The 26,861-nt window shown below is 41.6% G+C and overlaps 1 protein-coding gene across 1 annotated transcript in view; it reads left to right on the forward strand.

The window, feature by feature from the left end:
- Nucleotides 1-26,861, forward strand: part of MYOZ2 (myozenin 2) — a 161,118-nt gene that overhangs the window by 103,494 nt on the left and 30,763 nt on the right. The window contains exon 3 of the mRNA XM_073603270.1: nt 7,764-7,945. Coding sequence (XP_073459371.1) covers nt 7,764-7,945 — 182 coding nt within the window. The remainder of the gene's footprint in view (nt 1-7,763; nt 7,946-26,861) is intronic.

Raw genomic sequence — 26,861 nt, forward strand, 5'->3', positions numbered from 1 at the left:
CAGCATCAGCTAAATGTCGTCCTGAGCAAACAGGATGAAATGGAAAATAGACTCCACCGCTGCAACCTTAGATTTGTCGGCCTGCCAGAGAGGTCAGAGGGAACTGACCCCCCCCTCATTCTTGGAAAACTTGCTGATTACCAACTTTGGCAGGAATGCCTTTTCTTCCACATTCGTGGTGGAACGCGCGCACCAAGTGCTTCCAGGCCTCCTCCATCTGGAGCCCCCCCGCGCACTTTCATCGTGAAGCTGCTCAACTACTGGGACCGTGATGCCTAGCTGCACCTTACCCGTGAGAGGGGTAACATCCCATTCGGCAATTCACACATAGCGGTGTTCCTGGACTTTTCGTCCGAGGTCCAGAAAAAACGGGCGCAATTCTCAGAAGCCAAGCGACAGCTCTGCAACCATCATCTGGTATACGCTATGCTATTCCCAGCACGCCTCTGTGTCATCCGAGATGGCAAAGCTCATTTCTTTGAAGATCCCTCTGCAGTCATCCCCTGGTTGGAAAATCGGGATGCGGCTGCCCCTGCACCGTCATAACACACTGTGTGGGACTACCCTTGGATACTCCCCATTGGATTGCGAACAGGGGGATTTTAAGCCCGGATGCCCTCAACACAAACAGTGAGTAAACTTTGACTAGTTTCTCCCCTCTCTCCCCTGGCCGCGTTAACAGCAATCTTGGAGGCACCCATACTCTGCCCCTAATCCTCTTTTTGTGGCCTGCAACAAAAGTGCGGCAAAGTTGCTTTCACCGTCTAACTCAAAACCTAATGTCCCCCATAACAGTAAAATTCCAGCCACCCTCGAACATTGTATCTGCATCCCCCTTACAGTTAGATGCTGGAATATCTAGCACTGCTATGCACTTCTGTTTACTACTGTTTGTCCCCTTTGATGGCTGAGAATGCACCTGGACTTCCACTTTCAACACGGTCTGTTGATCTCCTTTTTTCCCTTGTCCAGAGCAAACGGTGCATCTCACTGTTCTCTCAAGTTATGTTTCTCTGGCCAGCCTCAGTCTCCACGGCCGTGGAGGGCTGCTACAAGTTTGTTTTGCCATGCTGGTCCAGAGTTGGCAAGGTTTCCACATGTTTTTTTTTTCTTTTTTGTTCTTTGTTTTTTTCTTTTTTTCTTTTTTCATATGTACACACAGTGTCTGATATGTGCTCTATTGCAATGTCTATGCCAAAATATACCATGGATGCTCCCCATTTACCAGACCATTTGCGTGGCCCCCTGCAGGCATATCACTCTTGCCTCATTGTTTTCTTTGATGTATATGCAGGGATCCACTGCGATATGGAAACTGGAGTGGCTGATCCAACATATGTATATATGTGTGTTGACTGCACCACATGTGGATGCGGTCTGGTGCCACCCCCTGCTGATCCGACTGAACGGCCTAATACCACAGATATCATGATGGCAACCCTTAAACTAGTTACATGGAATGTGAGAGGATTGAGAGCTAAACCCAAAAGGCTTGCCGTCCTCTCCTGCCTAAAACAAATGCGCACAGTTATAGTGGAGACCCATATTACGGGTCATATGCAGATGACATTGAAAAAACCGTGGGTGGGCTGGGTTTACCAGGCCCCTTTTACAAATAATTCCAGAGGGATTGCCATGCTCATTGCTAAGACGGTTCAGTTCCGGCTTCATGGCCTGCGGTCACTCTGTGGGGGGGGCCTTGAGGTTCTCCTCCTGGCTTTCTACATTCCCCCACCCTTCCAATTTGCAGCTCTCAGGGAAGGGGTGACTTTCATGACTCAGCACATCCCACAGTGCTGGCCATATGGTTGGGGGACTTCAACATGGTTATAGACCCTTACCTTGACAGACTTCATCCACCCACTGCGCCACCTGCTCAGCCTGCACCGACCAGATTCGGCAGATTCCTCTTGGAATTTGCCATTTCTGACTCATGGAGGCTCAAGCACTCAACTACACTTGCTTACTCCTGCTATACTCCATCTCAGACTGCTATGTCCCGCATAGACACGATTATATTGTCCTCCACTCTAGCCCCGGATCTTCTTGCAGTGGGTTTTGGAGCCAGGGTTTTATCGGATCATTCGCCCTACTGGGCTACTTTCCGTCTGCCATTCCGCCCCTCCAACCCGCATTTGGAGATTGAACCCGTTTACGGTTCTCCCTGATTTAGAGGCCGTCCAGCGCGAGTGGCTGCAATTTTTCCATTCAAACACGGGTTCGGCATCGGTTGGGATGGTGTGGGAGGCATTCAAACTGCATGCACGTATGATCCTTTCTACATGCATAAACAGACATAAAGCCTCCTCCAAGCTCATTCTGCAACAAGCTGAAGAAAAATTGAGCTCCCTTGAGCAGGTGTTCCTTGCAGACCCGACAGCTTCAAACTCCGCTCGACTACGCATACACTCCAGACTCACAGATCTTTTGCATTTCGAGAAGGCCAAAAAGGGCATTTTCTTCAGCAAGCAAAGAATCTATGAGCATGGTGAGCAGGCAGGCAAGCTCCTGGCCTATATGGCCCACATGGACCACAGTCCCCCTGTAGTGGTCCAGTTTCTCACTGAGACTGGGACTATCCTTACAGACCCAGAACAGATAGCCCAGGAGTTTAGACGCTTCTATTCTGACCTGTATGCCTCGCAAGCTAATCATTCCCCTAGCGAACTACACTCACTTCTACAGAACATAGATTTCCCCTCCCTCACTGAATCCCAGGTGGAGCTCCTGGAGGCACCTATAACAGAGGAGTGCATCGCAGAAGCAATAACATGCCTACCACATTCCAAAGCCCCTGGTTCTGATGGCCTTCCGTTAGAATTTTATTCCCAGTTCCAAGAGCTCCTTCTTCCCAAGCTACAGGCACTATATTCCCATATTTATGACACTGGTGCACTCCCGCGCACCATGGGTGAGGCTCTGATAGTGCTTATCCCCAAGTCAGGAAAGGACCCTCTCTATCCCGAATCCTACCGTCCAATCTCCCTCCTACAATTAGATGTAAAAATACTAGCCAAAATTCTTGCCCTTAGACTCAATAAAGTAATACTAAGCCTCATTCATCTAGACCAGACAGATTTCATGACCAAAAAAAACACAGCATTCAATCTTAGAAGATTGTTTATGAATCTCCAAGCCACACATGATAATGTTGGATTGAGGGTGGTCGTTAGTCTTGATGCCGCCAAGGCATTTGATTCAGTGGAGTGGGGCTACTTATGGGAATGCCTTCGTAGATTTGGTTTTGGACTCAGATTTGTTAGGTGGCTCCAGCTCCTTTATCAGGCTCCCACCGCCCGGATCCAAGTAAATGGAAAGATCTCTACTCCCTTCTCGTTGTCCCGGGGAACTCGTCAGGGATGCCCTATCTCCCCTATGTTGTATGCGCTGGCGGTGGAACCATTGGCCATTGCCATTAGGGCGCACCCAGCTATAAGGGGTCTACACCTGGGACAGGTAACTGAAGTGCTTAGTCTCTATGCGGACGACATGCTCCTTTACTTGGAAGATGCGGGTCCTTCACTGTCTGCGGCCCTGCAACTAATTCAGCACTTTGTCGCTTTCTCTGGACTGCAGATTAATTGGTCCAAATCTTAAATCCTCCCCATAGACATTACTGCCCCTTCTGCCGAGCAAGAGGCCCTCCCCCCCATGCAAACTGACCACTTCAAATACCTGGGCGTACAATGCTCACGCTCTCTTTCAGACTACACATGGTTAAATTTAGAGCCGCTGTTTGATCTTCTTAAATGTAAAACTCAGGTTTTGTCCAGACTCCCTCTTGGAATCATGGGCCGTATCAATCTAGTAAAAATGATTCTTCTCCCCAAGCTACTTTACCTTTTTCTGGCATGCTCCATTATACATCCCAGCCCATATGTTCAGAAACATGAAATCCATCCTCAATACATTTATCTGGGGCTCCTCCAGGCGTAAGTTATCCTGGCAGACCCTGAAGCGCCCAGTCTCCCTGGGGGGCACCACTCTCCCTGACCTAGCCTTTTATTACATAGCTTCCCAATTGTCCCACTTTTACTACCTAAATGGACATGACAAACTCCGCTACTCTACACTGGTATGTTTGGCGGCTACTGATGTAGTGGTCCAGTGGTCCACCCTTTTTAAATACTTTTCTGTAAGCATAAAGGTCTTTCTCGCTTGGGTGTTGGGAAACATATGTTATCACATCATAGCAAAATCTGGCAGCTAGCGCAAACCATTGCCGGGGCCCCCCCTTTGCATGCTCACACACCACTTTGGGACAATCCCTGTCTTCCGGAACTAATGACCATACCGGATCACAATATATGGGTAGTCAGGAAAATCATATTTCTGTCTCAGCTCATTGAGAACAGTGCCATCAAGCTATTCCGAGCTCTCAAGGAAGAGTTCGATCTCCCTAATCACATGCTTTTTTGGTACATACAGGTTAGACATGCCCTTCAATCCCAATTCCATGCTTCCATCCCCAGGCTGGAATCATTGGAACTGGCGGGGGGTGATCTATGGTGCGGATCCTAAGAAATTGATTTCTGTTTTGTACAACTACCTCCTTTTGCCCAGGGCCACAGCACACACGTACCAGTTAAAATCTAAGTGGGAGACAATCCTCGGAGGGATAGAGGATGAGCAGTGGGGGGAAATACTGGAAGTCTCTAAAAAAGTTTCGCCCAAGCTATCTGACCGTCTCACACACCTCTATATCCTACATATGTCATATATCACTCCTCCCGTCTTTCCAAATATAAACCGGACACTGACCCGACATGTCCCAGGTGTGGCGGCACTGACAGTAACTTCTACCACCTCATCTGGTCTTGTCCATTCATCCAGCAATACTGGATACAGGTGATTAAATTTCTCCATGACTGCATGGGCTCTCCTCTGACTCTATGCCCATGACAGTGTCTCCCACCTGTGTCTGAGAACGAAAAGTACCTGAATATCTTTTTGCAGGAAACCCTATTCACAGCTAGGATGCAAATTGCTCAATTGTGGCTTAGGCCTACATCCCCTACAATTCAACAGTGGAAAAGGGCCGTGAATCTCGCCCTTCTCTACAAAAGGGTCCTGTACTCTCACGAGAATGCCCTGATAAATTTAATAAAATTTGGGACAGATGGGTGAATGACTCCTCTACATGTATTGACTAATGCTCTTCCCTCTTGTTTTGTTTTATATACTGGCATGGATCACATAATCTCTGGATACGAGCGTATGCATTTTTATTGCTACTTACCTCAGCTAATAGTTATATTTGTCAGACAATTGTATGTTTACTGTTGTACCATTGTGGTGCCTGTTGCACCTTTCACTTTATATTTTCTGTGTAATCCCCTGTATGGACTTTTATACTCAATAAACTTTATTTTGATTAAAAAAAAAAATAGACTGGATTTAAATTAATTATAGTGCTACATAGAAGTCATACAGCAGGAGGTGTTTAAAAATGACCCACCCTGGATGTTAAATATTCTTGGTGTATCATAATAATTATTCTTTTTTATTATTATATTTACAGCTTTTTGACCACTCCTATGTACTGCAAGCTGGAGACCTGAAAATTATTTCCAGTGTTTCTAAAGACTAAAAGGGTAGACAAAGTCAGAGTTACAGTTTATAAGTCATAATGAGTGACTCAATTTAGAGTAAATGTTTTTAACATGCTACATAAATCAGGAGTAGGGGTCAACATTCTAGATAAAATAGTAGTACGTGTCAATATGCTACATAGAATAGGAGTATGTTTTAACATAAAACATAAATCAGGAGTAGGTATCATTAATAATTTGGTTATATGGTAGTAGACAAATACAGTATGAGCATGCTGACAAATATATGCATATTTTTTTTCTTCCATATAGTTTTTATTGATTATAAAAACCAAGCATTTACAAGCAATAAGAATCAAGGATACAAGTGTAGTACAGTTAATGCAAGTATTCAATATAATAACAATTTGTAATATCAAGTCTTAGTAAAACAGTAGAGATGTGAAGTTCACATCAATAATTGATTGAGCATGAAATATCAGTATCTTATTAATTAAACAACAACAAAAAATAACATAAAGAACTCAGCAGAAGAGGTTAAAGATATAGCTTATCATAGGATTTCATAACATTGAGTTATATCCAAAAACAGGAGGACCGATGCATGCCCACCCCCAGCCCAAACACCCCTAATGGGATCATACTGTGAGAGGGGGGGTGGTAGATTTATCTGGCTGCTTTGCGTCAGTGTTGGTCCATAAAATGGGGTGATTACCCACTACACCTGGCATATTACGTAATGTATCCTGGTGTTGGAAGTATGATATAGGCTAAGGGGGGCAAGGGTATGACTGTATATGTGCGGGAGATCAAATGTCAGATCAGAAGGATTAGTTCGGTATCTAGGTTGAAGTCAGGGAGCTCTACTTCGGGGAACGGGGAGAGCATTCATTATGTTAGATAAAAGATAGGATATATACATATAAAATAAAAAACAAGGAAATTAAGTAATTTGATTATTAGTAATGTGGGTTTTCACATTGCGGTAGCGGAGGGAAATATTTGGAGGTTAGCATTGTATTCCATGTAGTGGTCTAGTTATGGATTGCGAATTAGCTCTTGGAATACTGAGGATTCTCGGAAATGAATCCAACAAGCCCATGTCATACGGTATTTCTCTGGGTTATCTTTAGCTTGATGGATCAGATCCTCCATCTCAGCCACTTTCTCTATATGTTTAAACCAGTCAGTCATTTTAGGGGGGTTAATATTTCTCCAATATAACGGTATACATTGTTTAGCTGCGTTAATGAGGTGGAGCATGAGAGATTTTTTGTATGTAGATTGAGGTAACGAAGTGTGATGTAGCAAGTATTGAGCCGGAGAGAAGTCCAAGGGGTATGTTGTAATTTAGACAATTGTGTTGTGTATTTGTTCCCAGAATGGCTTTATGTGTGTACATTCCCACCAGATATGGAATAGGGAACCCACCTCAGAGTTACATCTCCAGCACAGTGGGGATACAGTAGGCTGAAACACATGTAACCATTTAGGGGTACGGTACCATCTGGAGTACAGTTTGAAGCTATTTTCCTGTGCCAATATGTTGATGGAGTCTTCATGGATGTGATTATAAATATTTTCCCAGTCTTATTTGGAAAAGTCGGAGTTGAGTTCACTCTCCCACTCCAATATATTGACATCTTTTTTATCAGTAATAAAATAAATCAGGAGTAAGTGTCAACATTCTAGATAAAATAGGAGTACGTGTCAATATGCTACATAAAATAGGAGTATGTTTTAACATAAAACATAAATCAGGAGTAGGTATCATTAATAATTTGGTTATATGATAGTAGATAAAATACAGTATGTGCATGCTGACAAATATATGCATATTGACATCAGTATGTATCAGTAATAAAATAAATCAGGAGTAGGTGTCAACATTCTAGATAAAATAGTAGTACGTGTCAATATGCTACATAAAATAGGAGTATGTTTTAACATAAAACATAAATCAGGAGTAGGTATCATTAATAATTTGGTTATATGATATTAGATAAAATACAGTATGTGCATGCTGACAAATATATGCATATTGACATCAGTATGTATCGGTAATAAAATAAGTTATAGATCCTAGTTCCTGCAGCAACATCATAATTTTCTCTCTGCCATGACAAGAACCCTGCAGTCTAATTATGAAGGCACTAATTGGCTCAGAGGGAATAAATACATGTTTCTTTTTTTTCTTATTTTTTTTTTCAGAGTTGGAAGGCATTGACTTTGGAAAAAAGATAAGTGTGCCTAAAGACATCATGTTGGAGGAACTGTCTATGCTAAGCAACCGAGGGGCAAGGCTTTTTAAGATGCGACAAAGGAGATCTGACAAGTACACTTATGAAAACTTTCCATATGAAATGAGGCCACAGACACAGACAAGTATAAGTGTAAGTATGGACCTTACGGTTAAATAATTCACAAAAATACATTTTATTGAATAGCTGTACTTCTATGAAAAGCAGTGTCAGTCTTTGCATCACAATGGCCACCTTTTAACCTTCGACTTATTACTACGGCTAGTAAAATGAGACAGAAATTATGTAGCTTCAATGACAATACTATCATTTCTTTGCAACTATAATGTGGCCCAAGTTTTGCAAAGTGTATCTTGCTATATATTAGGATTGCAGCTGATTTTTCCACAGATTGGCAAATTCGTGCTAGTGTTTTGTGGGCCTGAATAAACTGTGTAACATTTTGCCCCAAAGAAAAGGGGAAAGGTGAAATTCCTTCACTGACAGTTGTCATCAAGCTCAGAGGTCAGAGTAAACCTCCTGAGGGTAATACATGTTCTACCAAAGGGGTGATTTCCTTTCCCTCTGAGGTGATATCCTCCTATTCCTGGCAAGTTACAAAGACAGGAAGTAAGGGGAAATCTCTCCATAAGGAATACTCAGAGTAATAAAGACGTGATAGTTTCAAGCCATTCCTAACCTCTACCTCAGGGGTCTACAAAATTTTTAGAAACAGTTTACTGTCCTTCAAATTTTAGGGGGGCGTACCATGGCCAGAGGGAGAAAAAATGTCCTGATGTCACTGGTAGTAAACCGTGTCTCCTCTATGGTATTAGGGGAAGGAATAGTGCCCCATCATTGATGTCAGTGAGAGGAATAGTGCCCCATCATTGGAGTCAGTGGAAGTAATACTGCCAGTGGGAGGAATAGTGCCCCATCATTGCTGTCAATGGAAGGAATAGTGCCCCATTGTCAGTGTCAATGGCAAAAACAATGACTCACTGTTACTGACAGTGAGGGGAATAATGCCCCAAGGGCCAGATAAAAGCAAGCAAAGGGCTGCATGCGGCCCCCGGGCCGCAGTTTGGAGACCACTGCTCTACCTGAAGCTTGGCAGAAGAAAGAATGCTTTGAGATATTTTCCAGCATAAAGCTGTTAAAAATATTCAAACTAATACTTATACACGTGTTGAAAACAGTATAAAAAAAAAAATGAAAAATACAGTTGGTTGGGTTTGGTTCCTGCTTAGCAGTACTATACAGTCAGTGTATATCAAAATTCTACTTTCTCACTGCAAATCTATAGGAATGGTCTAGCCTGACTGAAAACAGTACGTTTATATTGCTAACCAAACTTATCTGAATGACAATTAACCATTTTTTTTTAAATCTTAGTTGCCCAGACCAAATTTAGCAACATTAGTGTGAGTCAGTAAATTAAACTATGACTCTGTGATCAACTTGTCAGTTTGAAAGCAGGGTTTGAGAACCAGAATTGTGCACAGAAGCTTATTTATAGTTCTCTGCTGCAACCAGAGCCAGATAATTATCTCTGGAGCCTGGAGGCACAAAGGGTTTGGTTCCCTCCTGTAGGATCACGAGACATTTCCTTGTTTTTCTTGTCCTGATTTGGCATTGAATATTGTGGTAATGTGTAAACGAATAGTCCTGCTGATAAATGAAAACAATGTGCTGCTACCTCTTTGGCTATGGTGTCTACAGGCAAGTGTCTTTTGGTTATGTGATAAGATGAGGCACTGAGACTTTTAGGAATGTAGAATTCAGCTTCACTTGCATAGGAGAACAGCATACATGTGTGAGAACAGCATTACAGGAGAGAGCAGAGAGAAAAAAAAGCTCACTTCCTGTGCAGACTATAAAAGCATATATAAACACGCAGATACTAGTACAGTATATCACTACAGTGCCATCTGTAGTTTGGAGTGCATAGTACACGCTGTTGCACTTCCAACAGTGCTTACCATGCCTTATGGTTGCAGCCCTGGCTGCAAAATTGCTGTTCTCAAGGCAAGGGACATTGCAAGTGAGGACGTAAGCTCAACACACACATTACATTCTGACTGTACTATCTCTAATAGATCTACCAACAGCTATGCAGAGTAATGGCCCAACTGATTGTACAGAGATTGATTGCATAATTTAGGTAGGTCATCATATTACATAATTTTGGTAGATCTAAAACTGATTGAACTTGACTATACAGTCAGATTATAACATGTGTGGTGAACCTTATGCCGTGTACACACGAGCAGAATGTCCGACAGAAAAAGTCCAACGGGAGGTTTTTCTCGTATATTCCGATTGTGTGTATGCCCCATCAGACTTTTTACATCAAAAATTCTGACAGACCTAGAAAGAGAACATGTTCTAAATTTTTCAGACGGAACCAATTCCTATTGGGAAAACCGCTCGTCTGTATGCTGTTCCAACGTACCAAAAATGACGCTTGCTCTGAAGCAAGTATGAGACGGAAGCTATTGGCTACTGGCTATTGAACTTCCGTTCTCTAGTTCCGTTGTACATGTTGTACGTCACTGCGTTCTGGACAGTCGGAATTTGGTGTGACCGTGTGTATGCAAGACAGTTTGAGCGGAATTCCGTCAGAACTCCATTGGAAAAACCTTCAGAGTTTATTCCGACGGGAAATCCAGTCGTGTGTGCAGGGCATTAGAAAGGTTTATTGCAGTAACAAAGTGGTTAAATAGTTAATGTTCCCTGAACTACTAGAGGGAGCATTTACAAATTGATATGTGAAAAACAAGAACTAAAATATGAACCGGCAAAGACCTTTGTCCAAAACATTACAGTTTCCTTTTAAATCATTTTTCTGCATCTAGTTATTACAGAAGTGAGGGGGCCAAGACATTCATCTGTTGAAAGTACAAACAGCACATATACTGGGCACACCAAGAAATTGTTTTTCTTTTGCCTAACCTTAAAACTCATTATTAATCAGCAGATTCCCATGAACAAGCAGAGATTAAAGCCCCATACACACTATTAGATTTTCTGCAGATTTTTGTCTTCAGATTTACCAAAACCATGTAGTGCAAGGGCCTACCTGATTGCATGCAAATTGAAACTCTTAAGGTTTGACCTCATATTATATGGTTTTTCTAAATCTGTAGAAAATCTAATAATGTGTATGGGGCTTAAGTAAAGTATCTTGACACAGGCACCCTGCTTAGTACAGTTTCCTTGGAAGCCATCACAAACAGTCACCATGGAAACCTGGGAAAATGCTTATGACCATTTTTTTTTTAGAAAATCTGAAATACCACCTCAACAACATGAGTCTCCTAGGAAACTAAGGAAATTATCAGCTCAACAAGAAGTGTACTAAAGGGCAAAAAATCAAATATTTCAAACAGCATTTTACAGTACTGCTAGATGGTTGACTAAAAGTTTTTTCAACTTTTATTTTTTCCTGGGGGGCACCGCTTTTCATGGGGGCACCTCTGCGGGCGTTCTCCAGCGTCCCACTGCTGCGTCCATTGACACAAACAGCAGGACTCGGCTCTGCCCCCCAGCTCTCATGTCACTGGATTTGATTAACAGCAGCTGGAGTCAATGGCTCCTGCTGCTATAAATCTATCCAATTAGGACAGAGATGGCGGCTGGAGCTGCTGGGCCCGTGCTCACCGCTGTAACGGATGGGCTCAGGTAAGAAAAGGGGGGCTCTGGGGGCAGCGTAGAATGCGACTAAATCAGCCAAACTGTAAGGAAAATGTTAATGTTCAAAAACATAATTTTTCTGAAAATAAATATTTATTTATTATTTTTATGTATGATGCTTTAACTTCTATACTGGTTTGGTGAAGTTGAACTCTATATTTTAGCTTTTATTACAGTTTGAACAAAAAATTTAAAAAATCATCTTGTGGAGACCATTTATTAAAGTGTGTAAAAGGCAAAACTTTTTTTTTTGTTTGTTTTATATAGGGTGGGGAAGGGTTTGACCTTCTGTCGTGGTTTTGTTGCTGTCTGTATCCCTGCTAGGGAGATCCACTCTTTCTGTTTGTCCTGGCGACTACTGTAAGAAAGTGATGGGAAAAACCTAAACTTTAGAGTTGTCATGTCAGCGAGAAGAAAGGGGAAATCTTCTCCCTCCAGAGGTGGTTCTGGCAAGCTCAGTAGATTGCTTTAAAAAGGGCCTAGATTCTTTCCTAAATGTACATAATATATCTGGGTACTAACATTTATAGGTAAAGTTGATCCAGGGAAAATCTGATGCCTCTCGGGGGATCAGGAAGGAATTCTTTCCCCTGCTGTAGCAAATTGGATCATGCTTTCCTGGGGTTTTTCGCCTTCCTCTGGGTCAACTGTGGGTGAAGGATTGTGTATATGGGATTGTAATTTTTTTTTTTTTTTGAACTAGATGGACTTGTGTCTTTTTTTATAACCTGTATACCACAAAAAAATTGAGGAGAGTTCATGACATCGTGCGTGTACTTCCCCGTCTCAGCCAAACAGAGGAAGCTTTATATCCAATGATAAAAATGTCACTCAACGCTCAGCCCAACTCAATTTTGTTGCAGCTGCAAGTGGGAAGTCTCCATACCACTGCTGGAACTAAGTGCTGCATACTGTATGTAGCTGAAGCACAGACAGCGAGTGCATCTATCAGTAAAGGAAATAGTTAATTTGAGCCAGCTTGGCCCAAATTAACCATTTGCAGTGAAAGTAAACATGACGTTAGGCTTTAACAATAGCCATAGTAGCCCACACAGATCCTATGAGGCCTGGGGGAAGAAGGGGACCAAATTAAAGGGGGTGTTGAGGCAATTTAAACAAAGAAAATCTGAGTGCACATGATTTACATCACTGTAATATTAGGGATTGCAGCAGTTGGTGATGACATTGACCCTATACCCCCTGATGTTTCCAATCAAAAGGAGCAGACAAACAGGGGGAGATTTCAGAATTGGTGTTAATAGTCACAGATCCTGCTTTGCAGGCTGTGCAGTAAGCATCATTCATTTACCTGTCAGTGTAGATTTATTGTCCTCAATACTTCTGGCCATCCTGGCTAGCAATGAAACTAATCTTGTATGGCTAACACAGTTTTTCTTGGGCTGTAAAAACCCTAATGCCTTTCGGCTAGGAAACTGAGTGTAGTTCTCCAAAGAAAAAAAAAATTATCCACAGCATAAAAAGTTTGGCTTAGAGTAGTAGTAACAATAAAATATTGGAATAGTTATTATTATTATTGCTACTGTAATGCAAGTTTTTTTCTCTTTTTTTTTCTTTTTATGACTACTAAAGCACCTCTTTCAATATTTACTTGCTGTTGTATTAGGGGTGAGAAGGCTTAGAATTGACACTAACGCCCTTAGATATGGGATGGTGAGAAAGATTGGAGAGCTTATGAGGACAGAGTAGTTAGCTGGAAAAATTAATTCTTCATTTGCTACACTGAACACTCACTGACAATTCCTGTCAGCAGCACTTAGTTCTCCTGCTACCTGTCTTTGATTTAGACATACTTTATTTTAACTGATAATAGGTAGAGTTAGTAATTTATAGCAAAGTAGAATAAACACAATACACATATAAATAAACAGGTCAATGAATATATTAGGTTAACTGATGGGAATATTAGCCTCACCTATGCCCCTTGACTTACACCGCAAAAAGACTAAACCCCATTAACTTAGTATACACAGCATTAGTAAGAACCACATCAACCATGAAAGCATGAATGGCACAAAGAAAAAGTCTCATTGTAACTCTTGGCAATAACTATTCAAAAAGTGTCCCTGAGTGCACTCTGCACATACAGCCCTTTAGTGGGTGGGTATATGCATTCCTAATAAAGAGATACCCCTAGAGATGACTGCAAAGTACCTGGTGCCCGAATGCCAGTGTTGGTCGGCTTTCATTGGGGCCCTTCTGTAGGTGGTGCACATGTAGCTGTCCCTTCAAGACTGTACAAGGAATGGCTGATGGGTTGCTAAATAAGTGTCAGTCTCAGTTGGCAGCAGGGGGTTAAGCTTGGTAGTTCCACTCACCAATCGCGGTATGCAATGGATCAGGTCCAGTACGCTTGGTGATCAGTTGTCCCAGAAGTCTCAGTCCTCACGATCAGGTCTACACAAGGCTTAGTCTCTGAACTCCATAAAAGTACCAAATGTCCGTACAGGCTTTGTCCTCTCAGGGCACAGGCCCCAGCAACAGGTCTGCACTGTTTCTTTCCCCATGCTGGTCAGCCACGGTCTATGGTAATTTGCAATTTAAAATACTGTATCTCTCCTCCTCTTAACACATGGAATCCTGAGTATGGTAGCTCTGCAGCTATTTGCTTGTATTGTACAGTGCCCCTTTAAGACTACATTTGCCATTTCCCATGATCTTCAGTTTCTGTATAGCAAGTCCTCTCACTGCCTATGACTGGTTCAGGTTAACTGCAGCTGGGGATGAGGGGGGGGTAGAAGCAAGCATGGTTTTACACAGAGCCCCTCCGAATCTCACACACAGCAGGGAAGCTCAGCGTGAGAGGCAGCTGCTGCAGCAAAGTGAGGATGAGGAGATGGAAGTGCAGCCAACAGCACACCCTGCTACAGTACTCTATCCAAAAAAATAAAAACATTTTGGCTATGATTGCACTATAATAATAAAGTAAAATCTGCAACCAACCTTTGAATTTTATATTTTTTATTTTATTACTGTGTATATTGATGTAAAGACAGATCTAAATACAGCCATTCACATATGATTACAATTTGGGGTCTATTTATAAAAATTTGGGGTCTATTTATAAAAATTTGCATAGCCATTCATCCAGTGAATCTTTATTCTATAATGGGTAGAATACCACTGTATGGTCACTAGATGGAGCTGAGAAGCATACACACGTCTTTGTAACAAGAGATACAATGTAACAATTCTAGAGAATGATGGAGGAAATGAGGAAGTGTATGCAACCGATGAAACCAATGGGAAACTATAACTTATCTACAGAACAAATAGAAAAAAATCTCAGCCACCACACACCATACAAGCCCAGCTTGCAAAAAGTGATAACGGTCTCAGCCTAACCCCCGACATGTTTCGCCCCACCCATGAGGCTTAAGCAGAGTCCCAAAACAAGCAGAGCACAAAGCAGATTTGTAAAGCACACTGCTGTGTTTCATAAATGTGCATTTTTTAAATATTATCAAAAGCAGCAGCATGGGTGCAGTAAGGCCATATTGCCTAAATGGATCCCGAAACATGGAAAGCAACTATGTCTATCCGGATAGGATGTTCCACATAAAAGAACATTTCCCAGTCCTGTTTATAACACTAATAGTACAAGCCCCTTATATAGCTAACACTTCTGTTAAACAGAGCAACCCAACAATATTATTATAATTATTTTTATTATTATACAGGATTTATATAGCGCCAACAGTTTACGTAGCGCTTTACAACTTGAGGGTAGACAGTACAAATACAATACACTTTAATACAGTTGGAATCAGAGGGCCCTGCTCCTTAGAGCTTACACTCTAATGCCCTGTATATACGGTCGAATTTTCCAACCGAAAATGTGTGATAGGACCTTTTTGTCGGAAATTCCGACCGTGTGTGGGCTCCATCACACATTTTCCATCGGAATTTCCGACACACAAAGTTTGAGAGCTTGCTATAAAATTTTCCGACAACAAAATCCGTTGTCGGAAATTCCGATCGTGTATACACAAATCTGACGCACAAAGTGCCACGCATGCTCAGAATAAATTAGGAGATGAAAGCTATTGGCTACTGCCCCGTTTATAGTCCCGACGTACGTGTTTTACATCACCGCGTTTAGAACGATCGGATTTTCCGACAACTTTGTGTGAACGTGTGGGCGGTGTGTTGATTGAGAAGATAAATGTACAGTTGTTAGGTGGGGGCCAAATAGGCTTCTCTGAAGAGATGAGTTTTCAGGGATCATCTAAAAGTGGATAAAGTAGGAGAAAATCGGACAGATTGGGGTAGAGCATTCCAGAGCATGGGAGAGGCTCTGGAGAAGTCCTGAAGGCGAGCATGGGATGAGGTGACAAGGGAGTTTGAGAGCAGGAGGTCTTGGCAGGAGCGAAGAGAACGATTAGGTTGGTATTTTGAGACTAGGTTAGAGATGTAGCTGGGGGCCAGGTTGTGGATGGCTTTGTAAGTTATAGTTACTATCTTGAATTTAATTTGGTGACTGAGTGGCAGCCAATGGAGGGATTGGCAGAGGGGTGTAGCTGACGCTTAGCGGTTTGTGAGGTGGATGAGCCTGGCAGCAGCGTTCATGATGGAGTGAAGTGGGGATAGCCTATTTAGAGGTAAGCCAATGAGGAGGGAGTTGCAGTAGTCGAGGCGGGAGATGACCAGGGAGTGGATTAGAAGCTTTGTGGTGACATTGGTTAGGAAGGGGCGTATCTTGGAGATGTTGCGGAGGTTGAGGCGGCAAATTTTTGATAGTGATAGGATAGGGCTGAAAGGTTAGTTCAGAGTCCAGGATTACACCTAGGACCTTGGCGTGGGGGGACAAGTTGACAGTTGAGTCATTGATATTGACAGAGAAATCAGCGGAAGCAGCACCCGAGGGAAGAAATATTATAAGCTTGGTTTTGGATAGGTTGAGTTTGAGGAAGTGATGTGACATCCAGGCTGATATGTCTGCTAGTAAGTTGGTAATGCGTGAGGAGACAGATGGAGAGAGCTGGAGGGTATGTTCATCATAACAATAACAATATTCATCATTCTCTCTTATGGTGGCCACAAATGCTTCAATGTTGTTATCCAGTCATGTTATTCCTTAAAACAAATCCACAAACTATTAAATAGCCATAACTTCCCTTCTGATTGTTTTATCTTGGCCATACTTGCTTCGATTTCAACTTCCCTAACTTCCCTATCAATGGATTTAGACTCAATTTAGATCACATTTGATCAAACTAAAGTTGATCAGCCAGGACAAAAAATAATCATCAGCGCAGCAATACTTTGTTCATGAATATGATCTTATTTCGATTTATCAGATTATGAGATTACATGGTAGAAACAGAGACGAGATTGATCATTTAAAATTGTGAGTTGCAACTGTATCTTAACTATTAATCGAAATCCACTTCCTCGTGTGTGGTATGTTGATTGAATGGGTTCTCAACTATAAATTTATTACTTCAATCAGGATCCTATAGAAAAGAAAAGTGATCATTTATTTAAGTGCGTATGGCCACCATAACACTGAATTCTGATTGATTGCTGCTAGGTACTCTATTGTCTGATATTGTTGCACTTTGTACAGATTTAATGACTGTGACTAAATCAGCCAAACTGTAAGGAAAATGTTAATGTTTAAAAACATAATTTTTCTGAAAATAAATTGCATCACACAGAACAGTGTGAAATGATCACAATGGCATTTTTTTACAATATTCAATACAGTATTGACTAAGCCAGGTTTTATTATAGGCTGGTAATATAAATGACATCATAATGTTTCTGTGTGCTACAGACACGGCACACTGCATCCTCTTCAGGTTTCATGTTGTGCGTTCTACTCTTGTTCATAGGACAACTCCCCTCCGGGGATGTCTTCTGTGTTAACAAATGAAGATGCTTTTTATGACACTGCTAGGTGACAGAACGCTAACAGCTACTCGGCATTGTACTGTATGTTCAGGCTTCTATTACATCACACACTTCCTGCTCTTCCATGGTGTATTAGTCATCACTTCAATAAAAAGCACATGAAATAACATCACTTGCTTTGCTGTTTAACAAATCACGTGAAAAACACACACGGAACAACCTTTGTACAGTGGTATCTACAAGCCAATTGCAGCAATAGGGGAAGTACACATAGTTCTACACAGTCATCCTTTACAGGACAGAATCTGACAGCATTGTAAAAGCAATTCATTGGCAGGATTATACTGTAATTTCAATAGTGTTTACTAAGTCTCCCAAAGAAACCTATGGGATTAAATTGTTTTTCATAGTACAGTTGGAGATCTGCTTTAAGGCCTTCATGCACACTGGACTCTCCTAGACGCCTTTCCTCCTCGCAGCGTTGTTTTTGCAGAAAAAATACTTGATGTTTGTAAACGCATCTAACACGTATAATGCGTTTAGGCACATCAAGCACTTGGACACTTGAAATAAATTAACGTTCAAGTGCTAATTGCACCTAGTGTTAATGCACGTTTAGACGTGTTTTTTCTACCAAAACTCCGCTGCTCCTAAACGTACTGGCAGTGGGGTTTCTTTTCTGCCTCTAAACACCCATGCCTCTAAACTCCTCTAAATGCCTATGTGTGCAACTAAATTAATAAAATCTGACAATTGTAAGCCCCCCTGTCATCATTAAATGGTCGTCTCAACCCACCAACTGCCACTTTAGCTTGATAGCTTGGTCTGATAAAATAAATATAAAGATAATATACTTACCAGCAGGATCAAAAGATAATAAAGTAAATGTGTAAATGCTAGTGGCAGACAGAGTCGTATACTGTATGCCTATTACTTCATTTTAAATAAAGTGAGGGTAATCCAAAGTTTTAGAGTTGTCCCAGAACAGGAGGTGAGGAAATATTTTCCAACTGGGAGAACTGCTCCAGGGATAACTGTCTAACAGGAGAAATCCCTTCACTTTAGATTCCCTATAACTTTGGGACAGGAAGTGTGGAAAAATTTCCCAAGGCAGGGGTTAAGCCCTTTCTTATTCTATCTAAAGCGAATACAATTTTTTGTCTGTACATACACTTTAAAGCTGAAGCCAATAGCTGACATACAATAAGCACAAGCACGGAGGTGCACTCTACTAAAATAGCGTATATATAGCTAATTTACTAACAAATGTGGTTTGCTTAGTAGTACACACCCTAGGGTTCAACTGTGGACCAGCTAAGTGGTATTATGCCAAAAATAAAGCCCCCCTTCAAAACGTAGGTCAGCCTTAAGATCTCCAATCAGACCCTGTTCAGACCTCAAATTAGCCTCCTTCAGACCTCAGATCAGCCCCCCCTTTATACCTCAGATGAACCCTGTCAGAACTCAGATCAGCCCCCCTTCAGACTAAGTCAACCCGTAGGCAGGTGCAGTCTATTTTCTCCACTACAGGTGGCACTTGTCCGCAGTGTAGATGGGGGAGGAAGTTGAGAGGAACCTAGTTCCTCTATGGTTTCCTCAGTCACAGGGAGGCAACTATCTGATTGGATGCTGGCACCCCATGTGTCTTTGGAGGCCATCTTGAGTAGGCAGAGTCTATTTAGGACCCTGGCTCAAGAGTTTGGTGAGCATATTTGCAAGCGGCAGCATAGGGACAAAATACCTCTCTGTCAGGGAGAGTGCTTTGCATCAGGAAAAGGTTCCAGTGGAATAGGGGAAGTGCAGAGATACACCATCCTTCCTGGAAGCCTCCCCATTTGGGTATGGACGGGCCAGTCCACATTCCACTCCTCAAGACAAATGCTGTTGGCACCTCTGAGTCTTCAATCTACTGTTTCATCGTTGTACAACTTGCGAGTACCCTCAGCTCCTGCTGGGTTTGCTGTGTATTGCTTGACTACTGTTATACTATATTCCTGTTACTGCACTTGGACTTCTTGTGTTTTCTGCCCGCACATCATGCTGCACCTACCCATAAACCCCCCTTCAAATCTCAGATCAGCCCCCCTTAGGAGCACAGGCCCATACCACTTCCAGGCTCCACCACACTTTCAGGCCTTAGACCAGCGTGGTGCCACAGAGCCCACTGACGGAATCTGTACCCAGACGTCCCTTGCAGCTCTGTGTCATGAAGCCGGAAGTGGGGAATAGATTTCCCCACTCTCCTGTCCGGGCAGGATGCTGATTGAAGGTCTAATACTGGCATCGGGTGCTGGAGCAGAATCTCCAGTACCTGGCACCTGTAGAAGGGATTAAAGCTAGTGCAGAACATGCCTCATGAACTGGTGGGCATGTTTAAAAATCGGTACTGTACCGGGTAAATTGGTACTTTTGGAGGGTTTGTATGCTGATTCTTCTGAATGCATTTGTAATAATAATACCTGTGCTTACTGTTGCTTTTACTGGATAGCCTAGTCTGTAGTGTAGGTAAAAATCAATATAGACAAAAAGAATTTAAAAAAAAATAATTAATATTCTGAAAACTATCTATACAAGTGTTAACCATATACAGTTTAGAATACAGTATTGTTGTGATAGTTGTCCTTTTATTGTCTGGATTACTTGCTGTCGCTACTAGTATGTATACAAATGTATTCTACTTCAAAGATAGTAGAAGCAGAAAAGGCCCAGAAATTATGCAAAGCATGAAGTACATGATTTATTTACTTATCTATTGTCAGATATCTACCTATATGTGAGTGAAAAAATGCTAAGAATTTTGGGCACTTGTGTGTATTGTGTAGGGTTAGCTGTTTAAACATATAAAAGATACAGGGAAAAATGCTGTTCAGTCATTAGTGTTTTGTTTTCTAATAGGCATCAAACATAATGACAGCTGAAATCTGGTTGCTATGGGTAACATATTTGATTGCTTTTATGTTTTTAATAACTGATAAACCCCATTGATTGTTCACATCATAAATATAAGAGATCACAAATGGTCCTAAAAACCGAACCACAGGAAATGTGCTAATTTGTATTTCACAGAAATAGTTGCATCACATTTCAGTTGAGCAATTTGACTTATTAAATGACCACCTATATACTGTAATCTCCCACTTGCAATCAATGATTCTGGTAGAAAGGCCGTGTCTGGCCAATAAGTTCCTGCTGACTTCCACATACACTTTCTGGCAGCAATACAGAGTGGGATGAATATAAAGCCAAAACATGGGCTCTTTCTTTTGTCCGAACTCTGGAACACTACATTCTATGTGGAGATTTAATATTTTTCTTCAACCCCTACCTCCACAGGTGGCTGAAGACTAAGAAAGTTGAATGTTTTGCTTGAAACCTAGCAGTACTCCATGTACAATTATAAAGCATTTGAGTACATTGCAAAACAGAGACAGAGTGACCTAGAAAAACAAAGAGTTCATTTCATTTCATGCAGTGTTCCATCAGCTGACTAAACTGGATTGGCCTAGCTCCACTAAATAAAATCATTCTCTGAAGCATTTACTTGAAAATGAACTTTCACAACTTCATTTTTAAGCTATTTCCCTGAAGCTTGAACTGTTAGAAGCTGGCCGTGTAGCCTGTGTGCTGAGTGAAAAAAAAACGACCAGATTCCTCTATCCAAGCTAACCCATGGGGTCTCCTGTCAGTATATCCGAACAACAGCTGCATCTGGTTGGATAGCAAAATTAGCAAAAACTGTCTTCTAAAACGGTTGGCATGCTGTTTATATCGTCATGGGTGGAACGACCATTTTCATACTGTATATAATAATGTGATTCTGCCACTAGGTGATAGTGTTTTTGTGTGATGTAATGTTCTTATTAGCAGAGCTACATGGTTATGATGACATTTCCTCTTTCTGTTTCTGCCATTTTTCAATAAATCAAGAACATCTTGACTGACAGAGTCATGTCTTATCTGCAGCAGCTTTCCAATGGGCTATGAGCCCTACAGCCCAAATACTGCTGCAGATACAAATACAGCTCAAAGTTAATGCAAAACAGGTTGTAAAGAAGAAAAAGAGCCTAAAGCAACAGTGTTAATTTTTTTTCGCTAATCTGACAAACCAGAATTACCAGTTTTGTAAATGTAAAATGAAGTTGCTGCTGATATGAGAGGATGCATAGAAGTGGCTGCAAGAGCCTAGACTAAACCCACCTAGAGCTTAGTCATACCTCCCGACTTTCTGAAATGGGAATGAGGGACACCTATAAGCAAAAGTATGTAGGTATAGGACACACCCCTTTCAACCCCCCCCCCCCCCCCCCCCCCAAGGAGAATTGTGCAAAAAAGAAAAAGATAAGTTAACCCACAAGTGCTTTTTTACCATTACTATTCCTTTATACAGATGTAGCAATTTAGAAATTGGATGAAAGGTTTAGCACTGGGAAACACTTTTTGAAGGATGAGTAGTGCATTTTATATACAACTATAGATCAGACCATAATGAAAGACAAATAAGGAGGAAAGAGGGACAGAGGTACTTTGTTCTAAATCACGGACAGTCCCTCGAAATCAGGGACAGTCCCTCCATCCAACCAAAAATATACCAGGGAGAGGCAATTATGACAGCCTGCTTTCTCCAAATCTGCTTATCAGAAAACAACAACAGAAAAAACTGTGAGCTATGGAATGAAAAGAAGCATGAGCTAAAACACATCAACATTTTTGGATTTTTGGAAGCATAGCTTCTATAGACTTCCTAAAGAAAAGCATACAAAATGGGTACCTTTCGCTAAGGAAGTTAATTTGTCCACTGGGTTTTTTATTTCTTGCTATATACGTGGAAAAAAATACAGAAAATTTTGAAACAAAAAACATTTTTTTTTTCTGTTACAAAATTTTGCAAACAAATAATCTTTCTCCAAAAATTTAGGCCAAAAATGTATTATGCTACATTTCTTTTGTAAAAATACCCCAATTAGTGTATATTAACCACTTCCTGCCCGGGCTATAGCCGAAAGACGGTTACAGCGCAGATTTAGTTTGCCGGGAGGGTGTCCATGGACCTTCTCCTGTGATCGCTGAGTCCTTCACAGATCAGGGTAAAGGGCCAATCACAGCGCCCTCTTTACTACATGATCAGCTGTGTCCAACGACAGCTAATCACAAGATGTAAACACAAGCCATCAGCTATGAGTAGGCGCTCCGTATGAGTGTGAAACGCATTAGCTGTTAAGCTGTATCACTCCAGCGGTGTCATATGTACCTTATAATCCTATTTATTAAATAAAGAAGAATTTTATCTGCCTATCCCGGTGTGCGGCTGTCCAGATCTTTCTACACGACTACATCAGCTTTTTTTTCCTCACACTGACAGCGTGAGAAGAGAAGAAAAGAGCCGATATCTGGCTTCTGATAAAGGGACATCGGCACTGATAATCAGGGCACTGATTATCAGTGTCCTGATTATCAGTTCAGTCCCACCTGTGCTGCCAATCAGTGCCCACCAGTGCTGCCAATCAGTGCTCATCAGTGCATCTATCAGTGCCCATTAGTGCTGCCAATCAGTGCCTCCTCATCAGTGCTGCCTATCAGTGCCACCCCTCAGTGCCCTTTAGTGCTGCCCTTTAGAGCCCATCAGTGCAACCTATCATTGCCCATCATTGCCGCCTATCAGTGCCCATCAGTGCCGCATATCAGTACAGCCTCATCAGTGCCCACCAGTGCCACCTCACCATTGCCCATCAGTGCCACTGATGAGGCGGCACCGATGGGCCGCCTCATTAGTGCCCATCGGTGCAGCCTATCAGTGCTCATCAGTGCAGCCTTATCAGCGCACATCAGTGAAGGTGAAATTACCCGTTTGCAAAATTTTATAACAAACTATGAAAAATGTTTGGGTTTTTTTTAAAAATGTTGGTCTTTTTTCATTTGTTTAGAAAAAAATAAAAAACCCTGTGGTAAAAAATACTACCAAAAGAAAGCTCTTTTTGTGTGAAAAAAAGGTAAACATTTCATATGGGTACAGTATTGCATGACCGCGCTGAAAGCTTAAAATTGATCTGGGCAGGAAGGGGGTAAAAGTGCCAAGTAGGCAAGTGGTTAATTAGTCTGTGTGCAAGTTATAGAGTCTACAAACTATGGTATATTGTATACATTTCAAAATTGATTAATCCTGATATACTGACTGCCTGCCTCATTTTATAAAGCCCTAAAATGCCAGGACAGTACAAATACCCTCCAAATGACCCCTCTTTGGAAAGCAGACAATCTAAGGTATTTAGTAAGAGGCATAGTGAGTTTTTTGAAGTTGTCACAATTTTTTGGAATATGAAGAATTCAAATAAAATTAGATTTTTTGTTTTTATTTTTTTTTTGCAACTTATTCCTGACTATTACATTTTGGAAGGCCCTGAAGCACCAGGACAGTGGAAGCATATACAAAATTACATTTTGGAAAGTAAACACAGGGTTTTTTTTAAGGGGTAGGGTGATTCTTCTGAAGACTTCATTTTATTGCCACAATATTTTGGAAAATGCAGAAAGATAATGAAAATGAAATTCTTTGCACAAAGTTGTCAATTTATTAAGATTTTTCATACACAGTATGGACACACTTCACAATACACCCCAAAACACATTCTGCTACTTCTCCCGAGTGTGTGAGACTCTTTCATTTTTGTACTCATTTTATACCGGACATTGTATCTTGGGTATCACACAAATCAACCAATTGTATCAAAACCAATGTACTGTAATTGTCTCCTCTGTAGGAGTGGTCAGGGAACATAATTTAGTGTGGCATTACCTGTAGCGGTCCCAGTTCCCATAAGCCAAGCAAGCCTAGCCTACGGGTACATGGCTGTCCCCAGGAATGCAATTTTCAATGGTTAGGAAGTACAGGAGGCTGAAGAAAGGAAGAACAAAAGAGTTCCTGTAGTTCCAGGAGTGCACTTGTCAGCAGGGGATGGCTGTGTCTGGCGTCTCACAGAAATATAGTCAGTTGGACATGCAGATGGGTCAGTTCAGGCCCGCAGGCAGAGACATCATTAGCAAACAGGCAAAGTATTGGTCCAGGCAACAGACAGAAACGTGATCAATAAACATGTTTATAGGGTTAATACAGATGGCAGGCAAAGGCAACACTGCACTGGTATGGTGGTAATAAAAAATACTGCTGCTGACTTACACTGCCTTTGGCCAATTATGAAGAGCATGCTGTGATTGGCCAAAGCATGTAGGTCAGGTGTATGCTTTTGCTAATGATCATACAGCTATGCACTGTGGTCTTGCAATGTATTATGGGGCGCTTGAATTTAGCATGAACGCCCCTTAAAATTCGCTGTTCAGCGAACACCCAATGTTCGACTCAAGCTTACGTTCGACTCGAACTCGAAGCTCATCCCTAGTGGAGACAATCAGGGACACCATTGCTGGCTTGCTCTGGTTTGGTGACAGGTGTGGCGGTGATCAGGGACACAGTAACTGGTGTGGCGTTGATCAGGGACAATATGACTGGTGTGGCAGTGATCAGGGACATTGTAACTGGTGTGGTGGTGATCAGTGACACTATGCTGGTGTGGTGGTGATTAGGGACAATATGACTGGTGTGGTGGTGATCAGGGACACTGTGAGTGCTGTAGCGTTAATTAGGGACACTGAGTGGGTAATAGTGATTAGGGACACTGACTGATATGGTGATGATTAGGGACAATGACTAGCAATACTGGTCTGGTGACATTGTACTGCTGTGGCGGAGATCAGAGAAAATGTCTGGCGGCATTGACATACAGTGATATCAGAGCAGCAGCCATTGTACATGACCACAGCGGTGACACTGCATTTGCTCCGGTGATTGTATGTAAAAAAAAAAATATATATATATATATATATACATTTTTTATAATTTTTTTTTACAATATTTTCTTTTTACAACAAATATTCATGCAGCCATTAAAAACTACTGTGATAGCTGGGTTTGGCCACAGTTATCACATGGTACAGGGCCGCTTTAACTGGCCCTGTACCATATGATTACTGACCAATCACAGAGATCACAGCAGTTTTCAATGACCTCGTTAATGGCAGCCATTGTTTGCTACTGAACATGTGATCATTGTGGTTGGTCATGGCACCGGGGCAGAGAACAGCAGCCCGGCACATTGATCAGTGATCCACTGTGTGCAGTTGACACAGCGGTCACAGATCGCACTGCTGCATGCCCCCAGGGGTGTGCATGAGGCACAGTTCTAGCAGGATGTATGATTGTGTCCTCCCAGAATGACACTTGTCCCTCCCCGCCATATATGTACAGTGGTTGGGCGGGATGCGTTTCAAGTATATGTATAGATAAAACCTTTTTTTTTTTTTTTGCGTTAAATAGAGTAGGGAAAGGTTAAAACCCCTGTCATTTTTCTCTTGTTCTGAGGACAGCTCTAAAATTCTGGATGTCCTGTCACTTTCTTTCTTGGTGCTAAAAGTAATCATATAACAGCTATGGTTCAAACGCATCTATAATGATTCTATGAAAGCATAGCACATGCTGTAGTGTTACTTATTGAATCAGAAGAGCATTAGCTTTAAGGTGGAGATGGGGAAGCTATTTAGTGGGGGGAGGGGGGGCTCAAATCGTTTTCCTGGTGGCTCTGCTATAAAAGGTTACACTTCTGACCGAAATGACTCTCAACATGTCTCATCAGTCATCATGGAATGCTGAACATTATGTCCACTACAAGTCAAAAGATACTGAGCATATTCTTCTGTCTATGGAAGAGATGTACCTGGTTAGTGTTGTTATATAATATGACGTTAACACTCACCCCAGAGGTTACAACATGCACTGACATAATTGGTATTACAATGAGGAAGATAAACAGTCTATTGGGATTATTCATACTCTCAGTACCTCTCACTCCCATTCTTCATGACTGCTAACCTGTAAATGTACATATATACATTTTTCCGACAGAATAACAGTCAGAAGTGCTGGTACAGGTTGTTTTTCGAACACTATGTACAAAAATATCACACTGCAGCTAGTGACATGTCATTAGCCGTAACTAATCTTGTAGACTCTGCACAGGTACATTCTTGAAATTCACAAAATGAATTGACCACAAGACATGGTTGTAGTATGATACTGTAAAATCAAAACATACAACGCCTAGCTGTATATTATGTACAGTATATGATTGGAAGTAATTAGCACATATCTCAGAATCTACTCATGTTTATACATTGGAGCAATCCAGTTTACATTATGATCTGTTAAAATTCCTCAATTAACTATTAAACTGATTCTGAAAATGAATGCATATGTAAAGCCAGAACTTTTCTTCTTAGAATAGATAGAGTGGTAACCCAGACTCCTATACCCCTTTTATGGCCAATTACTTGCATATAAGCCTTCAAAATGGGCACTTTTGATTTTTCCTGTTCGGCTCTCATAGACTTCAATGGGATTCGCAGTTCAGGTTAGAACATTTCCCCTGTTCGGGAGTTCTGCTGCAAACCAAAC

Source organism: Aquarana catesbeiana, linkage group LG01 (assembly GCF_042186555.1).
Source record: "Aquarana catesbeiana isolate 2022-GZ linkage group LG01, ASM4218655v1, whole genome shotgun sequence".
Taxonomy (NCBI): domain Eukaryota; kingdom Metazoa; phylum Chordata; class Amphibia; order Anura; family Ranidae; genus Aquarana; species Aquarana catesbeiana.